Source organism: Peromyscus leucopus, chromosome 2 (genome assembly GCF_004664715.2).
Source record: "Peromyscus leucopus breed LL Stock chromosome 2, UCI_PerLeu_2.1, whole genome shotgun sequence".
Lineage (NCBI taxonomy): Eukaryota > Metazoa > Chordata > Mammalia > Rodentia > Cricetidae > Peromyscus > Peromyscus leucopus.
In genome coordinates, this window is record NC_051064.1 from 142,178,861 (window position 1) to 142,193,936 (window position 15,076).

At 45.2% G+C, this 15,076-nt stretch overlaps 1 protein-coding gene across 2 annotated transcripts in view; it reads right to left on the reverse strand.

The window, feature by feature from the left end:
* Nucleotides 1-15,076, reverse strand: part of Necap2 (NECAP endocytosis associated 2) — a 74,768-nt gene that overhangs the window by 9,127 nt on the left and 50,565 nt on the right. Inside the window, exon 1 of one of the 2 annotated variants that reach the window (XM_028880703.2) lies at nucleotides 3,135-3,271. The exons of the other annotated variant lie outside the window; for it this stretch is intronic. Coding sequence (XP_028736536.1) covers nucleotides 3,135-3,226 — 92 coding nt within the window. The 5' untranslated portion in view covers nucleotides 3,227-3,271. Of the gene's footprint in view, nucleotides 1-3,134; nucleotides 3,272-15,076 lie in introns of those variants that run through there. 2 annotated transcript variants of the gene reach the window in all.

A 15,076-nucleotide genomic window follows, 5' to 3' on the forward strand; every position in this document is an offset into this window, starting at 1 on the left:
TCTACATACATGCTGTGACAGGCATGTGCCCACACACACACACAATAAGTAAATAAACTTAAAAAAACAAAAACCAAACAACTTATTACAGGGGCTTGAAAGATGGTTCAGTGGTTAAGAATACTAGCTAGCTACTCTACTTGAAGACCCAAGTCCAATTCCTAGCACCCACATGGCGGCTCAAAGAGTCTGCAACCTGAGTCCTAGGGGATCGCTTCTGGCCTCCTCAGGCACCAAGCACTCATGTGGTACTCACACATACGTGCAGACAAAAAGTAAATTTAAAAATAAAAACTATAATAGCTATACAAAAAGCTAAAAAGCAGCCAGGGGGTGGTGATGCATGCCTTTATCCTAGCACTCAGGAGGCAGAGGTGGGCAGATCTCTGAGTTTGAGACTAGCCTGGTCTACAGAGTGAGTTCCAAAACAGCCAGGGCTACACAGAGAAATTCTGTCTTGAAAAACCAAACCAAAACAAAAGCTAAGAAGCTATTTTTAGCAAATATCCTCTAAATATGGCTGCATCTCAGTAAGTACACAGACACTAAAATCTCGAACTCAAAATTTTTACATTATGAAACAGTATTCAAAATCTCCAATCATTTGAAGTTGTAAAAAATATTCTTAGCTTGTGGGCATTCGAAACCACAGGCAGCTGTAACTTCCTGGCTCCCATTCTAAAGACCACAAACCTTCTCCCAAGTGGGATTTCCTTCCCAGCTTCCTTTCTGCAGAGGAAGCAGCTAGGCCCTATTGTTTCTGGTAAGAGACAGTGATACCAAGCTGGCAAAACTGACCAGCTGGGACCCTGAGACCATGTTGGAAGAAGTACAAAAGAGTACAATCTTTGGTAGGAAGAGCTGAAAAGTACATGAGTGTACAGGGGGGAAACGGGGTGGTTAGGAAACACATTCCCAAATGTATTCCAGGCAGGAAGAAACACAAGGAAACAAGGACCCTCATCCATAGCCTCTTTGGTTCCTTTAAAAAGCAACAGTGTAGCCGGGCACGGTGGTACACGCCTTTAATCCCAGTACTTGGTAAGCAAAGGCAGGCGATCTCTGAGTTGGAAGCCAGCCTGGTCTACAGAGCAGATGCCAGGACAGCCAGGACTGTTACACAGAGAAACCCAGTCTCAAAAAACCACATACACACATAAAGCAATAGTGTAGCAGGGCGGTGGTGGCGCACACATTTAAACCCAGCACTCGGGAGGCAGAGGCAGGTGAATCTCTGTGAGTTCGAGGCCAGCCTGGTCTACAGGGTAAGTTCCAGGACAGCCAGGGCTACACAGAGAAACACTGTCTTGAAAACCAAAACAAAACAAACAAAAGAAAGGCAATAGCGTCACATTTTAGTTTGCAGGAGCAGCAGCACAGAAAAACCCCTAAGCAGCAAGCACCATGGGTATTTCCAGAAGGCTTTTCTGGGAAGTTCCTAACAAATGTCAGCTCTCTAGAAGTCTCAATGGCAGCTGTTGAGGGCCACACAAATGCAGATTCACAGCTAACAACACAGCAGACTCAGTTTCTGTTCCTCTTACGGCGCAGTGGGCTTTAGATCCAGGCTAAGGCGAGCCCCAAAGGTTAAGTGCAAGGCTGGCAGTTTGTTCCCCATCAAACCAGCCTGGCTGGATACTTGGTGACCCTGCCCTCTGGAGGAGGAGCCAACCCTCAGCTACTGAATGGAGACCCAACAGATCTGTGTAGACAGCCAGCTCTGCTTTGGTGGCTGGTGTCCAGTTTAATGACAGAAAGGGAAGGGTTCTGACTGGGGAGATGACTCGGTGAGGGTGAACATGTGCTGAGCAAACCTGAGGACTTGAGTCTGGATCTCCAGACTCTAAGAGCCAGGTGCGGCTGCAGGCTCCTATAAACCCCCCACTGTGTGGTGGCAGGGCAGAGAAAGGGGCACTGGGGATTTGCCGAACAGCTGGACTAGATGAAACAGCAAATTCTAGGTTCAGTGAGAGACCATCTCAAGGGAATAATACAGACAGTGAGAAAGGAAGACACTTGATGGTCATCCTGTGGCTTCTGCACGTGTGCACATGGGCAGGCGTATCTATCATGCATGCGCACCTATCATGCATGCGCGCGCACGCGCACACGCACACACACACACACACACACACACACACACACACACACAAAGCACAGACGGTTGTTGCTTGCTGACCTCCGTTCTTGTTATTTTCATACTATTTTAAAATCATCTAACCGACACAGTAAGTGTTCAGTAAGATACCCGTTCAGAAACTTTACTATGTGCCTGTGTTACACAAGTGTGAAGGACAGATAAGTCAACACACTTGTGGTACAGACTACCTCCTATTTCCAAATAACTGAGACACACGCTGCTTTCAAAGGCCACCCATGCCAGGCAGTGGTGGTGCTCACCTTTAATCCCAGCACTTAGAAGGCAAAGGCAGGCGAGCTCTGTGATTTCAAGGCTAGCCTCGTCTACACAGAGTTCCAGGACAGACAGGGCTATGCAGAGAAACCCGGTCTCGAAAAACCGAAAGAGCTATCCTTCCTAAGTAGCCACACCCCACCCATCACAGGGCACAGGCCACACCATTTATATCAGCAACATCTTTTTTAAAAGTATTTTTCATCTTGTTTGGATAGGGAAATGCAAACAGTACGGGAGGTATGTAACAATGCCTGTCCAACTTGGGTTCTCCTCTCTTAGAGTCCTGGGTTCCCTTCCAGAGCCACTCCGTGTGTTTACAGGCATTTGCCTCAGGTGACAAGGGCAGTGGGGTCCTCCCAGCCGCAGCTTGTTGTGATCAGGGATGAAACTGGGCCCCAAGATAGGGTCGGGTCCCTCCGATGGAGTCGGGTTCCCTCCCGGTGGGGATATCCGCGAGTGGCAGGGTTTCCAAGGGTCCCTTCAAGGCTGTCGGTTAGCGACCCGTAGACCCCGCAGCCCACTCGGGTCCCCAGGAGCTGGCAGTGACGCGCTGCCCGCAACCCGCTGACAGCTCCCGACCTGCGACCCCTCCTGGGTCTGGCCCCGACAGGAAGCAGCCACGGGGCTCCCTTCCTTCCTTCCCTAAACGCGACAGCCCGTCCTTGACCCCCGCAGTGCATGCCGGGCGGCGGGGAAAGGTTAAGCCAGGAACGGTCACCTGTAGCCACGGTTGGTCGCCCGCGGCGGGATGCGGTAGACATGGACCTCTGGCTTGACACAGAGAACCGACTCGTATTCGCTCTCCTCCATCTCCGACCGCCAGAGCGCACCCGACTTCCGGCTCCTTCCCCGCCCCCTTGGGACCGGAAGTGACGTGACTCTATGCCCCGCTCCGTCTAGAGCAGCGGCTCCCGGCCCGCCCTTGGTTGCTCGCCGTTGAGTGCCCTCTGCCGGACGCCTCGTATCAGAACAAGAGGCGAGGGATCCCTGATGCGCCGAGCCTGGAAAAGCAAGCGGCGCAGACTAAGGCCTAATCCGGAAATCTGGTTGTGGTTCAAACTCCTGTACCCTGGGCCAGGCCGGCTGACAAGCCAAACTATGCCTTCTCTGCAGCTTCTCCCTCCTCCAGCTCTCGTATGTGCATGTTCTCAGCGGAATGTCCTCCTCCCTGCTATCCCCAGAAGGTTCTCGGAAGCTTGTGGAGAAACCTCGCTCCACCACCCTATGTACTTTTTTATAACCTGCTATGTGTCCAAGGCCCCAGCTCAACAGGAGTGGAAATCAAAGTTGTGAACTAAAAGTGCATGGGTGTTTTAGTCACTGTTCTATCGCTGTGAAGAGACGCCGTGACCATGGAAACTCTTATAAAAAGAAAGCATTTAATTGGGGGCTTGCTTACAGTTTCAGAGGTTTAGTCTATTATCATCATGGTGGGGAGTGGAGAAGCAGCTGAGAGCTTTACACCACGATCCTGGGGAGGGGGAGGACTTCAGGAGGTGGGGGACCTCAAAGCCCCTTCCTGTTACCTACCTCCAACAGGAACACACCTCCTAATCCTTCCAAACAGATCATCAGCTGGGGACTAAGTTCGCAAATATATCAGCCTAAGGAGGGCATTTTCATTCAAATCACCGAATTGGGGGAAAGGCCACATCTGTGTGAAACATTGTACAGATTGATGGATTGTGAAAAACTGGATTATTACAGGTTAGGAGCCAAATTGCTTTGGGGCTATCTTGACCCTCTAAATAGCTATTGCCCACTTCTGAATGTGACCTAATATCCTTGTGACTATTAGGTAAATCGTTTCGGAATGCACAAACCCCTAGCTTCCACCAGTGAAAAGGCTAAGAATGTCATTGGATAGTGTCTGAGCCCATTAACTGACACTTCCCTGCTTTGCTGTGACCCACCTGCCTGATGTCTCCACCAAAAGTTTGAAAAATGCCTTGATTTATAACTACTTTTTCATCACTGTGGTGGTTTGAATGAGGATGGCCCCCATAGGCTCATATATTTGAATGCTTGGTCATTAGGGAGTGGCACCACTTGAAAGGGACTAGGAGGTGTGGCCTTGGTGGAGGAAGTAAGTCCCTGGGGACGGGCTTTGGAGTTTCAAAAGCCAAAGCCAGTGTAAGTGACTCTCTCTTCCTGCAGCCTGCAGATCTGGATGTAGAACTTTCAACTGCTTCTCCAGCACCAGGTCTGCCTGCATGCCAGCATGTTGCACCATGAGGATAATGGACTAAACCTCTGAAACTGTAAGCCACCCCAATTAAATGTTCTCTTTATAAGAGTTGCTGTGGCCATGGTGTCTCTTCACAGCAATAGAACACTGACTAAGACAGTCACCAAAAACTGGCGGTGGCACACCTTAACCCCACTCTATCAGGCTTTCTTTGGGGCATAAATCAGCTCCCAAATAAAGACATGGAGACTTAATATTAGTCATGAATGCTCAGCTTTATCTTAGGCTTGTCCCACTAGCTCTTATAACTTAATTTAACCTGTTTCATCTATGTTTTCCTTCAAGCCTTTTTACCTTTCATTCTGTTTTTTTTTTTAATTTTTATTTATTTTTATTTCATGTGCATTGGTGTTTTGCCTGCATGTATGGCTGTATGAAGGTGTCAGGTCCCTGGAACTGGAGTTACAGACAGTTGTGAGCTGCCATGTGGGTGCTGGGAATTGAACCAAGGTCCCCTGGAAGAGCAGTCAGTGCTCTTAACCACTAAGCCATGCTGTAGGATGGTCTGTATGTCAAATTGCTCTGATTGGTCAATAAATAAAACACTGATTGGCCAGTGGCCAGGCAGAAAGTAGGTGGGACAAGGAGAGAGGAGAATTCTGGGAAGCAGAAGGCTGAGGCAGAGAGATACTGCCAGCTGCCGCCATGACCAGCAGCATGTAAAGACGCCGGTAAGCCACCAGCCACGTGGCAAGGTATAGATTTATGGAAATGGATTAATTTAAGCTATAAGAACAATTAACAAGAAGCCTGCCACGGCCATACAGTTTGTAAGCAATATAAGTCTCTGTGTTTACTTGGTTGGGTCTGAGCGGCTATGGGACTGGCGGGTGACAAAGATTTGTCCTGACTATGGGCAAGGCAGAAAAACTCTAGCTACAAAGCCATCTCTCTACCCCCTACCTTTCATTCTGTATGTCCTGCTTTTCCTGATTCTTCCATGTCTCCCTCTCTTTCTCCATCATTCTCTTATCTCTTCTTCCCCAGCCTAAATTCCTCCTCCTACTTATTCTCTCTGCTTATCAGCCCCACTTTCCCTCTACTGCATAGGTATTGGCTATTCAGCTTTTTATTAGACCAATCAGGTGCCTTAGGCAGGCAAGGTAAACAGCAACACATCTTTACATGATTAAACAAATGCAGCATAAACAAATGTAACACACTATTACATAGTTAGCATAATAATCTGCAACATAAACAAATGTAACACATTTTTGCTACATAGTTAAAGTAATATTCTGCAACATAAACAAATGGAACACTGCTGTGGATATCACTCTATGTAAATAAAACACTGATGGCCAATGACCAGGCAGGAGGTAGGTGGGACAAGGAGAGAGGAGAATTCTGGGAAGCCGGAGGCTGAGAGAGAGAGACTGCAGCCACCGCGAGGAGAAGAGCATGTAGAGACGCCGGTAAGCCACCAGCCACGTGGCAAGCTATAGATTTATAAAAATGGGTTAATTTAAGATAAAAGAACAGTTAGCAAGAAGCCTGCCACGGCCATACAGTTTATAAGTGATATAAGCGTCTGAGTGATTATTTTATAAGTGGATTGTGGGACTGCGGGGCTTGGGGAACCTGGAGAGAAGCCCTCCAGCAACAAATGGCGCCCAACGGCTCGAGTTTCCACCTTAAACTGAGAATATTTAATAACCAATTCTAAACAGAGCCAAAACCAGGTTCCTGCTTCTTGTCTCATACGGTCAGCTAGATGCGGCAAAACGCAAGTTTGGACACTGGCGGGTTCCTGGCGGGTGCGTTTCACCGGCAGTATGGCGGAAATGAGGCATCTGCCAGCGGCAAATTAAGCTGTGTGGTAGATTTAGTCTTTACTAGTATTTAAAAAAAAAAAAAAAAAAAAAAGAGGTTTCTGGCTACACGCTGCTTTGATAAAAGCTTAGACCCACTATTTCTGAGACTTGATGACTCCCAGAGCTGGCGGAAAACGTACCACTGCCATGTTGGGAAGCTGAAGTGGGCGGAGCCAACAGCCACAGCGCCGTTTCAGGCTTACAATGGTACAGTTTAAAGCAATAGGCTCAAGGCTCAAGGTAATATAAAACATAAGCCACATAAAGATGGCTACCACACAGAGAATCTGGATTATGTTCTCTTGATATTCATAACTAAAGAAAAACATTTGATTACAAAACCTGTTGAGTTATGCCAAAATGTATATTTTAAAGGTACCTTGACTTCAAAATTTGGATATAAGGATATGTTACTTTGGAAAAGAGGTTCTGCTTTTGTTTCCACAGAAAGCCAGAGGCTGTGGACTTGTTCCAGATTAAGATACATCAGGTTTCACCAGCCAAGACCCCCTGAAAGGACTCCGATGACACCATGGCCCAGATGATCCAACATCCAGATCGGTTTCAAGGCAACTGGTTCACACAATACAGCCTCACGGACTACCCCATAGGTCTAAAATTTTCTTTGCGTCCCCATAAGATACAGCGCCCCCCTCCAGCAGGAAGTAGTAAGAGATACTACGCCCAAATTCCCAAATATACCAAGCTGGCTTTAGAGGTGGAATTGGCTCACTCCCCCTCTAAACCCAGACATATTGCTTTAAAAAAAAAAAAAATGGTTAAGGGATTCTTGTGTCCCAAATCAGAAGAGCCCTCTGGTGTGGGACAGAGAAAAACCAATATTTTTATTTAAAACAGGTTGATTATAAATGTGATCTCTTTCTAAAAAAGAAAAGGGGATATAATATAGATATATAGGAGGATATGGAGATGATAAGATAAAAGGGTAGATTAATGAACCTACTTTTAAAGAATAACTTGTTTAAAATGTTTTACATTGGTATAGATTTTAGTTTATGTTTAAAATGTTTTACATTGGTATAAATTTTGGTTCGTTGATACAAACTTGAAGTTAATTTTGTTATACTCTCTCTATATATGTATATATTTCTATTCTTGTTTGAGGTGTTGTGTTTATATAACTCATTTAAAATTGTAATGGATAATTAAAAAATAGATTAATAATTAGTCATCTATGATAATCATATCTGTAGCCATGTTAGTTAAGTCTTCTAGGTATACATAGATATATTTCAGATAGATAGGTAATCTTCAAACACTTCATAGACCTGGAGAATATGGCATTTAAATAACTTAGAATTCTGTTGACGTGAGACACAATTACTCCTGGCTGCACCAATTTGATCCCGAGAGAATGTTGGGCTTCTAAGACATTTCCATTTGGAAGTTTGTCTTTTTGGCACAAAATGGCCTACTGGGCAAAGAACTGCCCTTGCCTTGATGGCTGACAGTACAAATGCAATGCTGTCCTTTCTGGACAAGCAGGACACAAGAAAAGCGACCACTGTACTCTGCCAAGACAGGGTAAGATGGTCTCTTAAAATTCCTGCTTCTAAAAATGGTCTGTCAGATACTCTAGGCCTGTAGCCAATTTGAATGCACCAACAATGCTGAAAAACATTAGGTGACTGTCCAGGCTGCCAGCTGTCTTGGTCTACTTTTGCAAGATTCCCGAAAGTTGCTTGCATCCATCTACCATTTCTCAGGTACCATTATGTTCCTTCTCAGGTCTTTGATGTGGTTAAAGGCTAGATAGTCGTAATTTCCTCAGTTATGATAAAAGATAAGTTAGCTATAAAACCTTAAACTCACAAATATAAGATAGATAGGACATCTTCTTTAATATTGTAACTATAATTCTTGCTCGGTAATTGTTTTGTTATATGTAATTTTACCATGTTAAAGTTAAAACCTTCCTTTTTAAAAAAAGAAGAAAGGGGAAGTGCTGTGGATATCACTCTATGTAAATAAAACACTGATGGCCAATGACCAGGCAGGAGGTAGGTGGGACAAGGAGAGAGGAGAATTCTGGGAAGCGGGAGACTGAGAGAGAGAGACTGCAGCCACCGCGAGGAGAAGAGCATGTAGAGACGCCGGTAAGCCACCAGCCACGTGGCAAGCTATAGATTTATAAAAATGGGTTAATTTAAGATAAAAGAACAGTTAACAAGAAGCCTGGCACGGCCATACAGTTTATAAGTGATATAAGCGTCTGAGTGATTATTTTATAAGTGGATTGTGGGACTGCGGGGCTTGGGGAACCTGGAGAGAAGCCCTCCAGCAACAGAACACATCTTTGACTAGTTAAAGTAATATTCCACAATATCCCAGCACTCAGGAGGTAGAGGCAGGCAGATCTCTGAGTTCAAGGGCAGCCAGGTCTACATAGTGAGTACATGGACAGCCAGGGCTACATAGAGAAACCTTGTCTTGGAAAACCAAACAAAAAAAAAATTTTTTTTTCATGTATTTGGGTAACTTGAATTTGTGTTCCTAAGCCATGGTCACTCATATTTGGCTCCAAAACAATCTCTTATTCTCATCGAGGTGAGAGTTGTATTTTAGAGTCTACAAAGTGAAGTTTAGTAAAATGAGTCATTTAAAAAGAAGTCCCAGGGCCGGAGAGATGGCTCAGAGGTTAAGAGCACTGGCTGCTCTTCCAGAGGACCTGAGTTCAATTCCCAACAACCACATGGTGGGTCACAGCCATCTATAATGAGATCTGGTGCCCTCTTCTGGCAAACACTGTATACATAATAAATAAATCTTTAAAAAAAAAAAAGTCCCAGTTGGATGTGGTAGAGCATGCCTGTAATCCCAACAGGGGGACACAGAGGCCGCAAGAGGATGGCTGCATGTTCTCAGCATCCTTGTCAGCAGTGAGGGGACAGAGATGAAGCTCCATACTGTCACCCTCCGCCGCCCTAGGAGTTCCCCTAATCTTTTAGGGACCTCAGCTCAGCCCAAATCAGGATTTGTGACTTCAACACCTGAAAGAATTTCAGGAGTAGCTGGTATACTGAAACCAAGTCGGAGAGTTATTAGAGATGCTTTGATAGCTGCTTACGGACAAGGGTTGGGGAGAGGCAGTGAAGAAAAGCTGCAGAAAGCCCGACACCCCCGAGGGTGGGGACTGGCTGCCCAAGAGAGCCGTAACTGTCTTGGCATTAGCCAGATACACCACATGGACAGCTCTCTCAAGTTGTATCTTAAAAGTTGGCTTAACAATTCTTTCTCACTGGGCAGTGGCAGCACACGCCTTTAATCCAAGAACTCAGGAGGCAGAGGCAGGCGGATCTCTGTGAGTTCGAGGCCAGCCTGGCCTATAGAGCGAGATCCAGACAGAACAAGATCCAGGACAGCAAGGGCTACCCAGAGAAACCCACCCTGTCTCAAAAAACCAAAACAAAAAAATAAGAAATAAAAAAACAATTCTTTTTTTTTAAAAAATTACTTTATGTGCACTGGTATTCTCTTGCATGCATGTCTGTGCACCTCATGCGTAGCTGGTACCCTTGCAGGCCAGGATAGAGCATCAGACTCCCAGAACTGGAGTCCAGGTCCCCTGCAAGAGCAGTGTTTGGGGACTGGAGAGGTGGCTCAGCAGCTTAGAACACAACAGCTCTGGCAGGGGACATGGATTCAATTCCCAGCACTGACTTGGTGGCTCAAAGGTGGTGTACATATATACATGTAGGCAAAACATGTAACATAAAGTAAGTAAACCTAAATGTTTTTCAAAGAACAGCAAGTGCTCTTAACCACCAAGCCATCTGTCCAAACCACCATTTTTCCCCCTTCCTCTCTCTGGATGAGACTAGAGAGTGGCTGTGACTATGTCTTGGGCACGGTTATATCTGATAGGATGAAGCCAGAACTCACTCTGATAGCGCAAGGGGCTATGTACATAGCCTTTCCCCATAAATGGGGATTTCTGGAGAGATTTCTAGAAAATTGGCTTACAGCTGGGAAGGGAGCAAGGCCGTAAGCATTGGTAATGTAATTTGGAATTATTGTTCTCTGCCAGCGAGAGGCTACAGCTGGATTCCAAGTGAGGAGCTCCTTTGTCTCATGTCCCTAAATGTCCCCTTCCTATCCTGCCTCAGTCTAGTCTATGCAGCAAGTTCAAGACCAGGTCCCTACAAAACATAAACAAGAAGAACATCCACCATAACTTGGATCTTTTTGCTTTTCATTTAGGTTCGGGTATTGAGGCAGGGTCTCATGTATCTCAGGATGGCCTTGAACACATGAGCCTCCTGTTCCCAGATGCTGGGAGTCCAGGAGTGTACCACCTCTGGCTTTAAGTTGGATTTCTCATACAATACTCTAAGGAACACCGTGCCAAATTCTCAAAACCCCTTTTTCTCTACTGTTCTCTTAGCACACCTGTCTTTTATTTATTTATTTATTTTTTTTTTTTTTCCGAGACAGGGTTTCTCTGTGTAGCTTTGCGTGTTTCCTGGAACTCACTCTGTAGACCAGGCTGGCCTCGAACTCAGAGATCCGCCTGCCTCTGCCTCCCGAGTGCTGGGATTAAAGGCGTGCGCCGCCACCCGACTCCTGTCTTTATTAGTGCAGCTACAGTGTGCCAAAGTCTTCTCTGGGGTAGTCTAATTGCAATCAACTCTCTCTGCTCCCCTCCACCCGCTTTTGAGAAGGAGTCTAAATTTTTTGTTGTTGTTTAGTTTTTTTTGAGACAGGGTTTCTCTGTGTAGCCCTGGCTGTCCTGAAACTCACTCTGTAGACGAGGTAGACGAGGCTGGCCTTGAACTCAGAGATCTCTCTGCCTGCAGAGTGCTGGGATCAAAGGTGTGTGCCTCCGTGTCTAGCATTGTGCAAGTTCTATATAATATGAAATATAACCTAATTTATTGAGGAAGGGGTTGCTAAGGACCCAACCTATGGTCTAGCACTTGGCTAAGACATTGGGTTAAATTCCCATCTGTTTAGAGGTGGGAGAGGGTTAAGTGTCTCGTGTGGCTCAGGTTGGACTCCTAGTACATTGTAGCAAAGGCTGGCCTTGAACTTCTGGTATTCCTGCCATCCCAGTGCTGAGATTCCAGGTGCACACCACCATGTCTAGTTTATACAGCTGAAGACTGTGTGTGCTAGGCAAGCACTCTATCAACTGAGCTTCGTGTGCACCCCCTAATTTTTAATTGGGGCAAAATAGACATACCAATTTTTTGTAATTTTTACATTTAAATTTTACTTTACCTGTATAAATGTTTTGCTTACATGTATATGTGTGCACCACCTGCTTGCACAGCCCAACGAGACCAGAAGAAGGTGTCAGATCCCCTAGGACTGGAGCTACGGATGGTTGTGAGCCAGCCTATGGGTGCTAGCAACTGAACCCGGTCCTCTGGAAGAGCAGCCAGTGACTTTAACTGCTGAGCCATCTCTCCAGCCTACATCAGACAACTTGAACTTTTCCCCTGCTGGGCATTGACCCCAGGACCTCATCTCGGCACACATTACTTCTCAGCTCCACTGTGGCCATTGCAGCATCTTTGTGCACAGTTCGATGCAACGGACTGTGTCCACGACGCCGTGTAATCACATCACAAGTTCTACAACAGTGACCCTGAACGTATTAAGAGATGGTTCCCTGTCCCCTCTGCAGCTGTCAGTAAACTCCATCCTGTGCTGGCCTGTGCACGTGCCTGCTCAGGCAAGCGCCCATGAACCACCATACAGCCCTTGTCTACATGGCTGCTGTGCGTCCTTTCCCATGATGCTTTTTTAAATCTTTTATTTATTTATTTATTTATTTATTTATTTATTTATTTATTTATTTATTGTTTTTCCAAGACAGGATTTCTCTGTGTAGTCCTAGCTGTCCTGGAACTCACTCTGCAGACCAGGCTGGCCTCAAACTTAGAGATTTGCCTGCCTCTGCCTCCTGAGAGCTAGGATTAAAGGCATATGCTACCACTGCCTAGCCCCATGATGCTTTTAAGACTCATCCATGTTATAACATGTAGTTGAATTCCATTCCTTTCAACAGCTGACTAATATCCAATTTTATGTACATACTGAGGCAGAGAAGAAAGATAGGAAAATTAAGGGGATATAAGGAAGAAAGGAGACCCTCACCCCTCTGAATGTGATTTCTGTTTATTTTTTGTTTTGTTTTGTTTTTCGAGACAAGCTTTCTCTGTGTAGCTCTGGCTGTCCTGGAACTCACTTTGTAGACCAGGCTACTCTCAAACTCAAGGATCCCCTGTGTCTGCCTCCTGAGTGTTGGAATCAAAGTTGTGCGCCACCACCGCCAGACATGACTTCTGTTTCCTGCTGACTGCAACCCAAGAATTTCACCACATGGGCAAAGACTGACGCCCTGACGCTAGAAGAGACGTTGAAGGGGAGGTGACTGGAACCACTAAGGAAGCAGGGCAAAGCTTTTCAAAGACAAGTGGAAGAGAGTAAGACATACCCAAGACATACCGTGACTGCGGACCCCTCAAGAACAGTCATTTCATTAGTCATACAGGACATTTTGGTGGCTCTCAAGTTACATCTTAAAAGATTGCTGAGAAGTTTTTTCCTTTCTCAATTTCCTCATGCCCCAAGACAAAGTCTCTCTACATTGTAGTTGGTTATTTCACTCTTTGGGGGCCTGCTACCCAGCTCCCAAATAAATACACAGCTTTTTATTCTTATTTATGAATGCCCAGCCTTAGCTTGGCTTGTTTCTAGCCAGCTTTTCTAACTTAAATTATCCCGTTTCTCTTTAACTATGTTTTCCCTCTGGACTTTTTACTTTTCTTTATTCTATATATCTTTTCTTCCTTCTTACTCCATGGCTGGCTGGGTGGCTGGGTGGCTGGCCCCTGGCATCCCACTCCCCTCCCTTTCTTGCTCCTCTCTCTTCTTTAGATTTCTCCTCGTATTTATTCTCTCTGCCCACCAACCCTGCCTGTTTCTCTCTCCTGCTTCGCTATTGGATGTTCAGCCCTTTATTAGACCAATCAGGTGTTAGACAGACAGAGTAACACAGCTTCACAGAGTTAAACAAATGCAACATTAAAAAAAATGCAACACATCTTTGCATCATTAAACAATTATTCCACAGTATAAATGAATTTAACACATCTTAATAAACTAATATTCCACAATGCTATATAGCCCTGGATGTCCTAAAATTCACTTTATAGACCAGGCTGGCCTCAAACTCACCAAGAGTCGCCCGCTTCTACCCCGAGTGCTGGGATCAAAAGTGTGTGCCACCAGGCCCAGCTAATGTTACCGAGGTCATTTCTGCTCATTTGTAGCTAGATCTAAGATGGCTAGAGGCCAAAAAAAAAGGGGGGGGAGCTGGAGAGATGGCTCAGAGGTTGAGAGCACTGACTACTCTTCAGGAGGACCTGAGTTCAATTCCCAGCAACCACATGGTGGCTCACAACCATCTGTAACGAGATCTGATGCCCTCTTCTGACCTGCAGACATACATGCAGACAGAACACTGTATACATAATAAATAAATAAATCTTTTTTAAAAAAAAAAAGATGGCTAGAGGCATGCTTGAAAATGAATCACCATATTTTATTTCTGACAAATAAATAATTTTTCCCTTTTTTAAAGAGGCCTTTGGATTTCTGTCTCAGACAGCAAACCACAGCTCTCAGGGCCTAGGGTTAAATGTAGAGGTAAACCACACAGCTCATAGAAGGAAAAACATAGATATCTTCACGTTTGGGGATTTATGTTATAATGAAAGGAGTCCGATATCTTCTTCCATATGACACTAGAATCACAAGGAACTAAAGAGAAAAAGAGCTGGGTACTGGATGCCCGCCTCTAATCCAGCACTTGAGAATTGGCCACAGAGGGATCAGGAGTTCAAAGTCATCCTTAACCACATTGTGAGTTTAAGATCAGCCTGGTCTACAAAGTGAGTTGGAGAGGGAGAATATTAAATAGCACTGGCCAGTGGGGGCACACTCCTTTAATCCCAGCACTTGGGAGGACAGAGACAGGTGGATCTCTGTGAGTTCGAGGCCCGCCTGGTCTACAGAGCGAAATCCAGGACAGCCAGGGCTACACAGAGAAACCCTGTCTCAAAAAAATAAACAAGAAACCCAAACAATCAACTAACAGACAAGTGAAAATAAAATGCCATCCAAATAACGGGAGAAAATCAATGCAATCCATACAGAGCATGAGACTTGTGTCTAGAACATATAGACCAGTGGTTCTCAACCTTCCTAATGCCACAACCCTTTAATTCAGTCCTCATGTTGTTACTCCCTCAGCACAAAATTGTTTTGTTACGACTTTATAACTATAATTTTGCTACTGTTATGAATTGTGATATAAATAACTGGTATGCAGGATATCTAATATTCAACCCTGTGAAAAGGTTGTTCAGGCCCCCAAAGGTTGAGAACCTTGACCCATAGGTTGAGAACCACTGGTATAAAGTATAAGGAACACTCAGTATGGAATAAGAATAAAAACAATATCAATGGACAAAGAAACTCTGACCATGCTTTCTCCAGAGGGATTACAGGACCAAACAAGATGAGTTTGCATCTTGGCAAATGTAGAACCAAAGAAGCACAGCCAAG